The sequence below is a fragment of the Manis pentadactyla genome, chromosome 5 (assembly GCF_030020395.1).
Source record: "Manis pentadactyla isolate mManPen7 chromosome 5, mManPen7.hap1, whole genome shotgun sequence".
In the NCBI taxonomy this organism is placed as follows: domain Eukaryota; kingdom Metazoa; phylum Chordata; class Mammalia; order Pholidota; family Manidae; genus Manis; species Manis pentadactyla.
Genome location: NC_080023.1, coordinates 165,870,328 through 165,886,010, shown reverse-complemented (window position 1 = coordinate 165,886,010; position 15,683 = coordinate 165,870,328). Strand labels below are relative to the sequence as shown.

Sequence of the window (15,683 nt, the reverse complement as noted above, 5' to 3'; positions counted from 1 at the left end):
ACAGATGATAAAAACACTTACCTGGTAAGGTTAACAGCAAAAGAGCGAATTAGATGAAAAGCTTTCCTAAGGGAGCCGGTCATAGAGTAAGCGCTGAGCAGACATTAGCTACTGCCTGGGCTGTTATCAGGACCGCAGCCATGGACAAGATGGAAAATCTGTCCCCAAGACCTGACGGTCTATCCAGGCCAGCAGAAGAGATGGCAGAGCCCGGAAGACTCCCAAGCAAAACTCAAAGGAACTAGTGATAAATGCTACCAGGTGCTGCGTGCCTGCTATATACCATGACTTGGGCATAGATTAACATTAACCTTTCAACAACCCAGGGAGGCAGAATTATTCTTATCCCCACTTCATAGGCTTAGCAACAGAGGTGCAGAGAGCTTGGAAAGTGGCACGTTGGGACTGGAAACTCATTCTGCCCAGTTTGACACCCTAAATTCTGCCTGGGACTCTACTCTTTCCTGGGAAGGGGGGGGGCCCTAAAAGCTTTGGGGCCAAGGTGTATAGGGTGGACGTCATTGGCTGCCTACTCAAACCTCTTCCCTTTGTGGGCCAGCAGCTGATTCCAGACGCTGTGACAAAAACACCCCCAAATGCCTCCTTGGTGGGGACGCAGTACCACCTCCTCCTAAGAACCACTGGCCTAGAGAATGGCAGCAAGAGTGATCTAGGGCCTGGCCGCTGCTGAGCCAGCGGTGCCTCTAGCCCCTTCCAGACGTCTCATTCCTTGTGTGAACCCATGCTCTCTTGCTACTAAAGCTGGAGCTTTCCCCTTGGCCGCACGTTAGCGCCGCCCAGGGGGCTCCATGAACCTCAACGTCCAGGCTGCAGCCAGGCCAAGAAAATCGGAATTGGAAACTCCTCAGCTGGTTCCAATATGAGCCAAGTTTAGAACCAGTGATGTCTAGTTTGGTGTCAACTCTAGTTTCCACGAATAACATGGGAATTGTGTTAAATATGCAGATTCTAACTCAGTTGCCTGGGGTGGGGCCCGAGAGTCTGCATTTCTAACAAGCTCCCAGGTGATGCTCATGTGGCTGGATACAGACCACAGTCTGAGCAGTGAAGGCTGAAGCCACTGGTCCCCAACTCCAGCGAGCATCAGAATTGTGTGTGAAAAGACGTGTTAAAACACAGATGGCCAGGCCCACCCCAGAGCTTAAGATCTGACAGGTCTGAGGTGGGGCCAGAGCATCTGTGCTCCCCATAAGTCTCCAGGTGGCATTGATGCCGCTGGTCCGAAGACCACACTTGGAGAACCACTGTTGTGGCTGAGACATGAGGGAGGGGCCTACCTCCCATGCCCACCCCCACCATCGGTGGGTTGTATAATCTCGGGCAAGATGCTTCTCTTACTCCTCAGCGTCCTCCCCTCAAAACGAGGGTGATGAAATACTAGTGCCTCTTCCAGTGGGCGTCCCGAGGGTTGCAGTGAGGGAGCTAGCAGGGATAAGCCTCTCAGAGCAATGCCTGGTGCAGAGCAGGAGTGATGCGAGTGACACGTCCATCCTTGCTGCAATTGCACAGGCAGGCCTTGGCCCCTGGGGTGGCCCTCTTCTGGCCCACTCACCGCCTACGTTGTTCTTGTACGTGTTGTACATCTCCTTCACCCGCCGGTAGCGGAAGGCCAACTTCCTCATCCAGTCCACGCCGCCGTGCACGCCAGAGCCCAGGCACAGGTTGGCTCCCGGGGCTGAACTGTGGAAGCCATCAGCCGAGAAGTTGTATGTGCTGGGGACAGGGAAGGGGGATGGGGGTGGAGAAGAGACACCGTTAGTGTAGGGAGTGGGGGTGGGAGGCTCCTCTCCAGAGGACCACAGGCCCCCTGTGACACGGGTTGGGGCTTAGGGCATCCAAGCCCCCGAATGTGCACTTGGAGGAGCAGGACTGTAGCTTGAATTAGCTTCCCAGAGGATGGAGGCATCTTTTACTCTTGCCTAATCACCATCCATTTTCCTTTCTTTTGGTATGAGATAACATCTCTATTTTGGAGGGCGCTATCCCCACCCCTTGCATGCAGTGGCCAAGCAAGGGGAAGCCTCTCTCCCTTTAGAATTTGAAGTTGGGAATTCCAAAAGGAGATGGAGTTGGTTCATCCTAACAGAAGGGTCCAGAAGAAGGTGTCAGTTCCCACTCCTTTGACCCCCACATCTGTCCTGCTTCCCATCCCCCCAGGAGGCTGGGCTGCTCACCCATTTCTCCCATTCTGTGAGCATCTATCTCCGTATCTTTCCACAGAGATTCCCTATTTAAAATGTTTTACTTGTTCAAGTAGGCAGAGTCGATTTGTGGATGTAATTCCCCACCCTGAAGGGAGCATTCCGGGCTAGGAAGTTCCACACGTAGATGGGTGACAAGTCAGAATGTTACACGAAGTTAATGACAAAAGTGGCAGCTGGGAACCAGATGGGGAACATGTGGGCGATTTACCACCCACAGCAACTAGCCTGCGAGAATGCAAGCCCCAGCCCTCCGAGGCAGCCTGCACCAGAGGCTTTGTACAGGGTTGCCAATTCCCAGGCGTGTTGCTTACGCCATGGAGCTGCGGGGAAGTACCACCCAGAGTGCGTGAAGTAGGACCAAACACTTAGGAGATGAAAGTCTCTTCAGAGAAAGACCAGAAGGAAACGAGTCAGTGCGGAACCACGGGCTGTCGCAGGGCGTGAGTGTGGCTGAGGTTTTTCTCTCTGATCTATTTTTGCTATTTCTGGATTTTCTATGATGAGTTTAAGAGCGGAAAAAGAGAGACATTATATATATTTTTAGAAGATGCAATGCAATAGGAATGAAACACCCCTTGGAAATTGTACCTCAAGTGCCTCTGGTTAACGCCACCCCTGTGGCAGAGTGAGAGGGAACTTAAAGAGTGGGAAGGGCCAGGAGGGTGGCATGCCGGGTGCCAGAGCACAGAGGGATGGGACTTGCTGCTGTCACCACTTCGGTGCCTGGGCTCGGCCTGTCTCTGAGCAGAGGCCAGGCCTTGCTGCCTGGGTGGAAAACTCCTCCCAGGGAAGAGGATCTGGTGTGGCAACAACTCTGCAGGGGCCACAGAAATGCCTTGAATGAAGTCCCACCCTCAACAGGAAATTTCGCCCTGGGGCTTCCTGGCAGGCAGGCCAGGAGGACATGAGCAGCCGCCAGTGTTGCCTCCACTGCAGGCTGTGCAGACAGTCACACAGACACCACCAGGCCGACAGAAGTCCTTCAGACAGCCTTAAATTCTCGCCTACAGGTCCATCTAAACACACCCCCCACGCACATTCACCTGTGCCATTTTTCATAGACGTATCTGTGAGTGTGAGTGTGTAAAAAATTGGACGCAAGAAAGTCATAATGTCAGAAAGTGGTTAGTTCAAGATTGCGAATAGAGGTGGTTGTAAGTTTCTTCTCTGTTCTTTACTGAATTACTTAAATTTTAAGACCCATGGAGAAGACAGTATGGCTGTTCCAATACTTGTTTGCACAAAAACTTCCTCTTCCCCATGACAGACGTCAGTGGGTTTATCACCAGACATGTTCCTTCTCCCTCCTCAGCTGCCGCCTTGGGTGGTGATGACCAGGGGCTGAAGATAAATGAGATTATTTACCAACTGGTAAAAGGAGCAGACAACACCTCACCACAGGGCAGAGGGCCTTTTCTCAAGGACTCACTTGTGCTGGGCGCTTTTCTAGCACATTCTTAACCTGATAAGAAGGAGGCAATACAACTTACCCTGATCACATCCCCTTGTCTCCAGAACCTATACTTTGATCCTCCTTCCTCTCTACTGTAGAGGTTTCCATCTTGCTAGATTATTTATTGTTTTAGGAACTTTATTTTCCATCAACCTTATTTTGATTTTAGGCTACTATGGAGGAACAGTTTAAGACCACTCGGTGGGTTCCTGCCCATTCATGGCTTGGGCACTGAAACTGCAGGCCCATCTTTGGTGGTGAGCTTGGGCTGAGCGCTGCGGTCTTCATGAGGGAACTGCTGGACACAGGGAGCCCCAGTGTACCTCCAGGCCCATCTGTGACCTTGGGTTGAGGACAGGAAATGTGGGAGCAGGAGCCACCCATTCCGCCTGACAGTCCTCCTTGCCCACAGCCTTCTCCCCAGGGGCCTGCCCTTCCTCTTCCATCCCTCCAGGATCTCTGAGGAAGCAGAGATCACAACCTCCCATGCGTGTTCACAGGAGATGGTGCCACGCATGCCCAGAACACCCCAGCTCAGCATCCAGCATGTCAGGCCCGCTGAGGGAGCCCTGTTGCAGGGATGGCAGTGTCTGCACAGCCCAGAGGAGAGTCCGTCTTACAAAGAGTGATCGTAGGCAGGTTCACACAGAGCTCCACGAGAGGCTGGGGGTTGGCCCTGGGATCAGCAGCCACCAGAGGTCTCGGCTTCCAGAAGGCTGCCTGGCTCCGGTTAGCGAACATTCCAGGAGCGAAGCAGCCAGCAAGAGGAGTGGCTCTGGTGGCAGCTGCAAACTTCAGCACCGCTCGCTGGCCAGGATTCCTCGAGGATATGACACCAGCATCAGCCGGCTTTTCAGTGGCCACAATGGCACGAGCTGCTGGCAGAAGTTTCTCCCGGGTTCTCTTCAGATTTATGATGTAGATGCCAACACTCCTTTTGTACATGTACTGTTCCATTTGGAGTCAGGGTTGGTGCCACCTGAGTGGGTTCCTTCTGCAAGGCATGTGAGGACACCTTCCTCCTTCATTTGCAAGACATCAAGGATGCCGGACTTTGTGGAAATTTCCCTTTAAATTACATTGGGAACCCAGAACAATGCCTATGGACCCCTTCCTGGGTAGTACGAAAGGGCTAGATAATTTATTTTTTAAAAACAACATTTAGGGTGACTATAAACTCACAGGACATTCAGGGGAGATGTCTGGATGTTCTTCCAAGAGGTGGAGGGCAGGGACTCCTGCCTCTCCCACTCACCCGCTGGGTGAGGCTGGTGGATTACTTAACCTCTCTGTGCCTCCAATTCCCCAACTGTGAGATGGGGATGATGATAAAAGCATCTAGGTCCTGGTTAGTAAGTGTGAAGATGAATGAGCTAGTCCACGGAGAGCATCTGCAACAGGGTGCGGCGCAAAGCAAGGGGCGTTACCAAGGTTGGTTTTTACTGTCAACTGAAAAAACAAAAGAAGGGGCATTTGCTTCTTGGTACCAGCGCCTGGCAGGTACTCAGGAGATAGTTCCTGAATGAATAAATGGGGAATTTGGTTGCTAAGGGAAGAACACCCTTGAATTGTGGATTCTTGAAGGAGGTACCGAACAGCTCAGCATGAGACAGGGCTCAAAAGAACATTGCTCTAAATTCCAAGTCAGCCAGCCAAAGGGGAAACTATAAAAATGGAACCCTGGTTGCTCATTGACTTGAAAGGGAAAATGGTTCCCAGGGATGACTTCATGGAAAGGACACAATTAACCTCGATCTGGGGTTTATTTCATAAATCGAGAACTCCTGGCTGGCCCGGTAGCCTTGCTCTTGACTGCAGGAAGGGGTTTTCTGAAGAGCAGATTAAAACGAAGCAGGCGCCTGCCCGCCTATCACCTCTAATTGTGCTGGGCTTTGAAAAGACGCATAGGGCTCAGTAACAGCAACTCTGATTTCTTTTTTTTGGAGCAAGTTGGAAGACACACCCAGGAAGCAGACACTAAGTGAAGTTACGACGACTGTAATCAAAACATTATTTGGTCTAGTATTATTTTTGGTGGGCCAAGAGGCATTGAATTGTGATAATATAAGCACAGATTAGCTATGGTTCTATTTTTATAAAGTCTCCTCGGGGGCAGGCTTGGAACATTCCTGCTACGTTCCTCTGAAAGCTGTCTTGTTCCAAGTGGTTGGGTACCTTATTTCCAGAATCCATGTCCTAGGAGTGTTTTCCCCTCAAAACCAGACGTACCACTTATTCATTCAAGAAATATTGTTTTGAGTATTGACTATATCAACTTTTATATGAAATAATATATATGTGCTAATCAATGTAATCAAGCCTTTGAAGGAGGTATACCAGACTCTTAATGATGGTGATTCCGGGAGGCAAGATGGGACGTGGTGTTTGAATTTTTTTACGATATGCATGAGTTACTTTGGCAGGCCAGAAAGAAAGTATAGAGAGATAAACCTAAGCAGAGTCACAGAGAATTTGTGTAAATCTCTGCCTCAGTGATAAGAGGTTATGTGGAAAAGGCTGCAGGGTAGAGGCTGCGTCATGATTTTTGAGTTCGGAGAAGCACACGGCCCAGTTGTGGCCGCAGGCAGGCACACCTCCTGTTGAAAACCAGCCCGCCCCTCCTCTCTGCTCCCCGTGCAAGGCGAGCTCGCTCGCCAAGCAGAAGGGGCGCCCGTGACTCCCCAAATCCCTACCTTAAATCCTGTCCGTTATCATCAGAGGAGACGTCATCAATGTGGATCTGGTCACAGTCCTACGGAGAATTTGGCAAGAAGAGAAAAAGAGGGAGAAACACAACCGGTTACTCTCGTGCAGCCTCTAGGAGCTGAGGGGTGGAACGAGCAATGGCCTCGGAGTCAGAAGTCCTGAATTCCAGCCCGAGCGTTGCCACGACAGGGCAGGTGACCTCGGGCTTATTCTCATCCCCTCTTTGCCTGTGGTTTCCTACAAAGGAGCAGGTTCGTTCTAAGGGGGTAGGTGGGTGACCATATTAATTTGCCATGCAAACTGAGACAGTTTTGCACGTAAAGGGGGCTGCTGTGAGTATTACACAGGAGGACAGGCACAAAACGGGACCACCTCCCTGCGTTCCCAGCTACACTGGGAAATATGGTCACGTTGGCCATGTAGTGGAAGCCTTTGCCTTGTTCAAGGTGTTTCCTCTGCTGGGAATGCTCTTCTGCCTCCTCCATCTAGTGACCCTTCTCCTCTTCAGGTATTAGCTTCTGGAGGTACCCCTTCCCAAGTCCCCCTTTGTGTCCCATGATTTGCGATCCTCATTTATCAAGCACTTCCAAGGGCTTGCCATGCAACAGGCTCCAATGACATGCTGCTTTCCAACACCCATAGATTTCTGTTCTTTCTGGAGAAACACCTTAACACATGTGAGTTAAGACCAAGAAGAGGGGATGAGGAAGGTGGTGGGCGCATGACACAGGCTCAACCAATCAGAGAGACTCAGGCTGCCTGAGGCCACAGCGCCTGCTTCGGGGATGAGCACGTGGTCTAAGCTGGGCCAGTGAGAACCCGATCCTGGAGCTGCTGGAGGAAAGTAGGTCTGAGAGCTGGAGAGAGGGGTCCGATCACATTATTTGATCTGCTGGACCCAGCCACAAGTGAAACTAGGGCGCCCTGACTGTGGGAGGCTGGAACTAGCCCTGCAAAGATTTCTGTGGAAACTTAAGTGGCAAAAGAGACTTTGCAGATGTGATTAAGTTGAAGAATTGGGGATGAGGAGATATCTTGGATTACCCAGGTGGGCCCTACATGTAATTACAGGGTCCTTGCAAGTTGGAGGCAGAGGGATGTTTGACAACAGGAAGAGGGGGCTGGAGCGATGTGCTTTGAAGATGGAGGAGGAGGCCACAAGCCAAGAAATACAAGTGGGCCCTGGAAGCCGAAAAAGGCACAGATTCTTCCCTCACAGCCCCCAGAAGATGCCGGCCCCATCAACATCTTGAGCCCAGTGAAACCGATTTCAGACTTCCGGCCTCCGGAACCAGAAGAGAACACATTTGTGCTGCCTAAGCCGCTAAGTGTGTGGTGATTTGTCACGGCTGCCACAGGACATTAATGCGCAACTTTTCAGTCTAAGCTAGCGGGGTCGGATTTCTGTCGCTTGGCAGTCAGGAGTCCTGCAGCGCCGCCCACAGAAGCTACACGCAGCACAGACCCCTCCGACCAACCCTACCTCCACCATCAAGCCCACTGGGATGAAGGGGCCGTAAGGCAAAGATCGTGAGTGTGCGGCGCCCCTCCCTGCGGTACAGGCTCTGGAATCTGACCACCTGGGTTTGGGGTCTAGATCCAATCACCCCCCAGCTGACATCAACACCCTGAACTCAGAGGTCTGACTGGTAAGTGGGGATAATCTGAACCTACTTGACAGGGTTGAGGTGAAGAGGGATGTGCTGCATTGGAAGCATCTAGAACAGCGCCTAGAACAGAGTTGGTGCTATATACATACAGTTTTCACTGTGTTAAGATGGATAAATGCCCCCATTTTGGTTGCAAGGTAGTTTTAGGAGGCAGCTCTCTCCTCACAAAGAGTGTCAGGGAGAAGAGAACCACACGGAACTCTGAGCTTGACCTCTGAGGAAAATGTGGTGGTAGCATCTCTGGGCCTTCGGTGGGAAGACTGTATGAGCTGGAAAAAAATGTTTTCAACATTCTGAGCAGATCTCTGTTTACACAAGGAAGATGCCTGACTTGGCCTTTGAGAACAGGAGCTTTGCTGGGGGATGACATGAATCCCACCCCTCATGAAACTTTTTTAAAGGTGTCTAGAGGTAACTTTGTTGTTATGGAGATGTGGGGATGGGGACAGTGGCCTCTGGGACAGCCTGGGCTTTGGGGATCAAGGCTGGGACCAGGGAGAAGGGGTGGTGGCTCTGCTGGGTCGTCTCTGACCCCTGAATGGGCTTAGGATTGGAAAGGGGTTTGCTGGGAGGTGAGGTTTGTCTCCAGAGTCCCTGGCCCGCTGTGGCGCACAGCTCTGGGAGAGTGACAAATTAGACTCAGAGCCTACCGTTTTCTTGCAGTAGGGGACCTTGCATGTGTGTGGCCTGGCCAGCACTGGGCACGGGCACGGTGTGCTCTGAAGGCCTGGATGGCAGAGGCAGCAGGGAAGCCCCACCACGTGACTTCAGGGTCAGCCACGGGCAAGTGGGAATCTGAGCAGATGACAGAGAAATGGTGGCCACCACAGAGAAACTCTTGGAAGAGTGCTGGGGGAAAAAAAATGGAGTGGGGGTGGCCACTGGGTGGCCACTCATGAGCCAGCAGCTGTCTGCCTTTCTCCCCAACCTCTTCTGCTCATTATTCCGTGTTTCCTTTTTTTCCATGTAGGCGGAGGCTAGTGGAGCCTTGGGGGCCTCAGGGGTAATTTACCCTCCTCCCCCAGAGGGCGTGTCCTTTCCTAAAGTAGTTGAGGCTGATCATGATGCTATGCCCCAAATTTAAAGATTCTATAGCCATACTACTGCAGTAGCAATTAGCCACATGTGGTTATTTATAGTTATATTTAAATTAATTACAATTAAATATAATTAGAAATTCAGTTCCTTAGGCCTATTTCAAGTGCTTAAAAGCCAGATGTAGCCCGTGGCTCCCATACTGGATGGTGCGTGTCTTTCCATCATTGCAGAAAATTCTACTTTTGAGGGATAAAGGAACCAGGCTGACAACTTATCCTCTGTGTTGATAAGCTCAGTTAGGGAAGAGCTTGGAAGCTGGCCTGGGGACATATATTATTTAGCCCTCATTTTTTTTTAGATTGTGCTTAAAAAATTTGAGGGGGGTGCAAGCGCCATATGTAAATTCAGGGGATCTCTCTCATCCATCCTCTCTCTTCTTGTTCTCACTCTGTCTCCCAAATGTTCAGCGACTTTGCAAGTTTACACGTGTGGTAATACAAGGCTTGCCTTCTCTTACGTGGACAATCCGGTCTCTGCTGGGTGTTCTTTACGTGACCTGGTTCCTTGGCCCCTGTGGGCATCCTAGTTTGAGACCTCTGATCCACAGAATCCCACATAGATGGAAGGATTCTGGGGCCAGCGATCTTGATATGTTAATGAAAACTGTATTTAAAAGCCAATGCTGACTTTACAGACCCAGGCACAGAGGAAACAAAATTAATAGCAGATCCTCCACCCCAGTGCATTGCTTTGCCTGAAATTGGAAAAACGCCTCCTTATGCCCCCCAGCCCTTCCTTCCAGCTCAAAAGCTGCTCTGGGGGTCACCCGGGCTCAGGCCCCTGGAAGGGGTTCCCTGCTTTCCCTGATGTCAGGGGAAAGGTATGTGGGGAGGCTCTGCTTTTCTCATTTGCAAGGGGATTGTTAGGGATGCTAAAGTGTGACAACAGTAGCGATCACATTTCGGACTTAATAAAATACCATGCTGCTCAGCTAGACACTACCTCATACTCCACCAGCTGACCCGGATCGAGTTACCCACTGAGCCAGCAACCAGGCGAGTGGGACAGTGCACAGGGCAGAGGACAGACTGAGCTTCTGGGTAGGAGGGCCTGAGGCCCCTCAACTCTGCTGCCTGGGGGGCAAGCCACTAAGGCGCTGGATGCTGGCTTTTCATAGCTCAGGGCTCTTCTGGCCTCTTCTGGGCTACAGTGGGACTATCCTGGGGGTGCGAGCAGGACTGGCTACCAAAGGCAGAGGAAGGGTTCTCACGGTCTGGACATGGATGAGGCCCAAGCCCCAGAGCAATCCCAGCCTCAAGAAATTTATACTTTCTGACCCAGAGAAACACTCACAAATACCTTGGACAAGGATGTCCATCATCCCAGTGAGGGGCTGGAAGACACCTAGAGTGCCCTCAACTGGATCATAGCTGAATGAGATGTGGTATGTCCATTCAGTGGACTTCCAGCTAGCAGTTCAGAACAATGAGATGGATTTTTACGTTAGCACGTGGTAATATTTCCAAGATAGCCTATCGTGTGAAAAAAGCAGGCTAGAGAATGCTACATCCAGTATTGCATCATCTGTGTGTTTGTAAAAACTCAGTAAAACAAAACCAAGGTATTTTATAGGCATATATACACGTATGTAAGTCGAAAAAGACCTGGAGGCTCACACATCCAACAAGAGCAGCAATTCCCTCTGGGAAGGGCTGGGGCTGCGTTAGCGGTTGGAGGAAGCTTGATACTTACTGAAACTCTTTCTTTTCCTTTCTTTTTTTCCCCACAAGGATAATGCATGTGTGCAATGCTTTTGGGAAAAAACTGACAATAACTCACGGGGGAGGAGACAGTCTCTAACGCTGGAGGGCAGAAGCTAACTTTTAAGTTCCCAATGTGTTGGGGGCTGTGCTCAGCACTTCACATATATTAAGGGGGAATATCATTGTCATCCCATCTTACGGGGAAGAAAATGAGATGGGGACAAGTGCAGGGACATGCCTGTCATGGGCTGAATTGTGTCCCCTCAAAAGATGAGGAAGCTGTAACCCCCAGCCCCTTTGAACATGACCTTATTTGGAAATAGGGGCTTTGCAGATGATCAAGTTAAGATGAGGTCACTAGGGGTGGGCCCTAATCTAATATAATTGGTGTCCTTATAAAAAGGGGAAATTTGGACTGTGACGCACAGAGAGAATGCCATGTGATCATGAGGACAGAGATGGGGCGATGCATCGACAAACCAAGGAACAGCTGGGATCCCCGAAGCTAGGAGAGAGAGGCCTGGAGCATATTCTCCCGCCCCGCCCTCAGAAGAAAGTAACCTTGCTGACACCTTGATCTTGGACTTCTGGTCTCAAGAACTGTGAGGCAGTAAGCGTCTGTTATTGAAGCCACCCAGACTGTGTACTTTGTCCACAGCAGCCCCAAGAAATGAATACAATGGCCGATTCTACACAGCAAGGGGAGGGGGAGCCCAGGAGGCCTTCAGAGCCTGGGAGAAGAGCCAGCCATCGGAAGCTTATCTATAAAAACACCTACTATGGGTCCAGAACAGCTTTAGACAATGCATGGGTCAGGAGAGGGGAGGTTTTTGCCCTCAAGGTACCTTTCATGGCCCTGGGGAAGATGAGGTAAATGCACATGAAATACTGAACTGCTAATTCAAGATACACAGGTCTGATTACCTGCTATGTGCCCAGAGCTAGGCTGGACCCTGCATGTGTCCTGGCGCCCCTGACTCCTTGCTTTCCCTCACATCCCACTACCAATCTAGTAGCAAATCCTGCTGGCTCTCCCTTCCATGGGTAGCTGACCCTTGAACAATGTGGGGCGCTGGGGTGCTGAGTCCCCCGTGCAGTTGCAAATCTACATATAACTTCTGACTCCCCCAAACTTAACTACTAATAGTCTACTGTTGACAGGAGGCCTTACTGATAATATCAATAGTTGAATATCACACATTTTGTATGTTATATGTATTATATGCTGTATCCTTACCATAAAGTAAGTTAGAGAAAAGAAAATGTTTTTTCAAATTGTAACACACCTCCCCAAATTTTCTAATATATTTACTGAAAAAAGTCCATGCACCCACGCAGTTCAAACCTGTGCTGTTCAAGAGCCACTGTAAATCGACAATTCAATATATATTCAATCTATATCCCCAATCTGACTAGTCTTACCTCCTCCACTGTTCCCATGGTGGCCCAAGCCACCACTATCTCCCATCTAGACCAGGGCTCAGCCAACTACAACCTGTGGGCCAAATCAGGCCCAACACCTATTTGCGTAAATAAAGTTTTATTGGAAACAGCCATGTTTATTCACTTACATACTGTCTATGGCTGCTTTTGTCCTACAGCTGAAGAACTGAATAGTGGAGGCAGAGACAATATGACCCGCAAAACCGAAACTATTAACTGTCTGGCTTTTTCCAGAAGTTTGCTGGCCCCTGACTCGGACTACTGCAGGCAGCTCATCAATCTCCCTGCCTCCACCCTTGCCTACCCCCCACCTTCCAGCCTCAGCTCCATCCAGCAGGCAAAGGGATCCTGTTAAACCCTAATTCAGATCCTATCCCTCCCCTGCTCAAACTCCACAATAGGTCCCACCTCTCTCCAAGTAAAAACAGCACTCACAATGACTCCAGCTCCGAGGGGCTGCACACCTTCCCACTCATCACTTACCCCCACCTACAACCTCACCTCCCATCCACCTCTTACTGCGCTGCAGACCTAGCAGCCTCCTGCTGTTCCTTCAGCAACCTGTGTAGCCCTGCTGCTGGGCCTTTGCATTGCTGTTCTGATTTGAATGTCTTTCCCTTCTCTTCTGTCTGTCAAAAGCCTATGAAGGCTCTGTTGATGTCATCTCCTTTGTAAAAACAGCCCCGTCTCCACCCCATGTGGGAGCAAATGGCTTCTGACTCTGTTTTCCCACTTTGTGGCGGCTCTAGGGCTAAGCTAGGCCTGACGTAATGGCCAATTTCTTCTTTCCTCCACTAAATTGGGAAACCGAAGGTACTGGTTATTTTTTTACTGATTTTTGCAAGGTCAGTGGGTACAGCAGTTAAGAGCACAGACTCAGGGTCCTGGGTTCAATTCTGCCTCTGCTACTTACAAACTGAATGACTCAGGACAAGGTATTGAATTTTTTTGACTCTCAGCCTCCTCATCTGTAACTGAGCTATGAAATGGTATTTACCACGTAGGGTATTACAAGGATTAAACAAATAGTACAGGTAAAGCACTTTCAAAAGTGCCTCACCTAATGTTGTGATCACAATGTTGCTCATGTGAAACCTTCATAAGATTGTCTATCAATGATACCTTAAAAAAAAGGTGAAAAAAACCCCCCAACATGAAGAAAGAAAAAAAAAGTGCCTCAGCTGAAGAAGATACCACATACACATCTGGCATAATTATTGCTATTACTACTATTTTGAATTCTACAGGCCCAAACTCTGTGCCTGGTAGAGTTGATGGCCAAATCAAATTGAGTCATTGAGAGAGGCTCCTGGATAGTCAGCTCTGCAGATGGGGCAATTAATTTTATTATTATTATTATTATTATTTTATTTTGGTATCATTAATCTACAATTACATGAAGAACATTGTTTACTAGGCTTCCCCCTTCACCAAGTCCCCCCCACATACCCCTTCACAGTCACTGTCCATGCAGATGGGGCAATTTAGAGGCGAAGCAGAAAACTGCATTCCTCATCCCAAACTCCATGAACATGTCAAGAGGCTCTTCATTCCTGCATCTCAGGGAACAGGGCAGAAGAGAACACGGTAGAGAAGTTCAGGTTCACATGTCCTAGACTCTGCAGTTGGTGTTCAAATGCCCCTCCCTGGACTCCAGTCCCGGCCCCCCATTTTCTAGGCATGTGATTTCAGGTAACTTGCTTAACACCTCTGAGCCTTCAGGTTTTGTTTTTTGTTTACATAAACTTTTAATTTTAGACTAGTTTTAGATTTACAGAAAAGTTGTACATGTAGTATAGGGAGTTCCCACATACCTCTGGCCCAGCTTCCCCTATTGATAACATATTTGTACGGTATGTTGGTCACAACTAATAGACAAATAAAGCTATATTATTAGTAACTAATGTCAGTTCTTTACTCATAGTTCCTTAGTTTCTCCACTAATGTCCTTTTTCCCTTTCAGGATCCCACCCAGGGTGCTACATTACATTTTACCATCTTGTCTCTTTAGGGTCCTCTGGGTCGTGGAAGTTTTTCAGACTTTCCTTGGTTTTGATGACAGTTTAGAGGAGGATGGGTCAGGTATTTTGTAGCATGTCTCTCACCCAGGATTTGTCTCATGATTAGACTGGGGTTATGGGTTTTTTTAGAGGAAGACCCCAGAGGGAGGTGCCCTTCTCATCACATTGTTATCAAGGGTACCTACTATCAACTCAATTTATCACTGTCGATGTTGACTGGCTCAGGTGGGGTTTGTCAGGTTTCTCCACTATCAAGATAATTCCCCCACTTTCCATACTGTACTCTTCAGAACGATGTCACTGTGCAAAGCTCACAAAAAGAGTGAAGCATCTCCATGAATTCTTTGGAATTTTTCTGCAAAGAGATTTGTCTATTGTCCTCCACTTATTTATTCATTCAATCATTTATCTGTATCAGTATGGATGCATGGACACTTATTTTATATGTAGCATCCAATACTATGTTATTTATTTTAGTACTCAAATTGTTCCAGCTTTGGCCACTGGGAACTCTTCCAGTTAGCTCCTGTGTGGCTTTGACGTGGCCCATCACTGGGGGGTCTTTTGAGCACTTCCTTACTTTCTGGCCCTATAAGATGCTCCAGGTTCATCATGTGTCTTCTATGCCCTAGCCCAAGAACCAGACATTTCTCCGAAAAGCCCTGGTTTCTTTCATTGGAAAATGGTATTAGAAACCAAGATCTGGGTGCTCAGTGTGCTCACTGCTATAGGAGCCTTACTGCTTCTGGGTTCTCTCAGGTGACAGAGAAAAGTCTCCAGTTGCTTTGTTTCTAAAATCATGAAACATGGTTAATATATGTTATGAGGCTTGTGGCAGGCCTGATAAGTGGTTTCATCAGGGGTCTGAAACCGAAGCTCAGGCAGGGTCCAAGGGGAACTCAGGTACAGCCACAGGGCACAAGCGAAGGTATCTGCAGGATTTCAGGAGCATCCCACCTTTCATCAGTGATGACAGTGATTTGACAGCAGTGATGGATTTAGTTTAAGGGTGATGCCTATCTCATAAAATGTGTGGGTGAGCATCCCATCTTCTTTGCTTTGTAGTTTGTGCAGGGTGGGATTTATACTTTCCTCAAATGTTGGAGTCCTTTTTAAAAACCAGCTGGACACGATGCCTTTTTTGGGAAGCACATCTCACAGTCACTGGTTTATTTTAAAAAGTTTCTCCTTGGGTTAATTTTGGTAAAACATCTCTTTCTGGAAAGTGTCAACTTCATCTAAGTTTTCAAGTTCATTCGTATAATAATGGTATGCTCATAATTAAAAAAAGAAAAAGAATTCCCCTGAATTTTCAATAGTGTCTACTCTTTCATTTTGGATATTGTTTATTAATCTTTTTGTCT

The 15,683-nt window shown here is 48.8% G+C and overlaps 1 protein-coding gene, 1 long non-coding RNA gene and 1 pseudogene across 6 annotated transcripts in view; 1 reads left to right on the top strand and 2 right to left on the bottom strand.

Moving 5' to 3' along the window:
* Positions 1-15,683, bottom strand: part of EYA2 (EYA transcriptional coactivator and phosphatase 2) — a 217,088-nt gene that overhangs the window by 12,803 nt on the left and 188,602 nt on the right. For all 4 annotated transcript variants that reach the window (XM_057503051.1, XM_036902084.2, XM_036902087.2 and 1 more), the window contains 2 exons: positions 6,372-6,430; positions 1,574-1,734 (listed from right to left, as the gene is read on the bottom strand). In XM_057503051.1, coding sequence (XP_057359034.1) covers positions 1,574-1,734; positions 6,372-6,430 — 220 coding nt within the window. The remainder of the gene's footprint in view (positions 1-1,573; positions 1,735-6,371; positions 6,431-15,683) is intronic.
* LOC118920741 (uncharacterized) overlaps positions 1-15,683 on the top strand; it is a 78,604-nt gene that overhangs the window by 23,733 nt on the left and 39,188 nt on the right. The window lies entirely within an intron of this gene.
* On the bottom strand, positions 3,360-6,216 carry LOC130683902 (40S ribosomal protein SA-like; annotated as a pseudogene).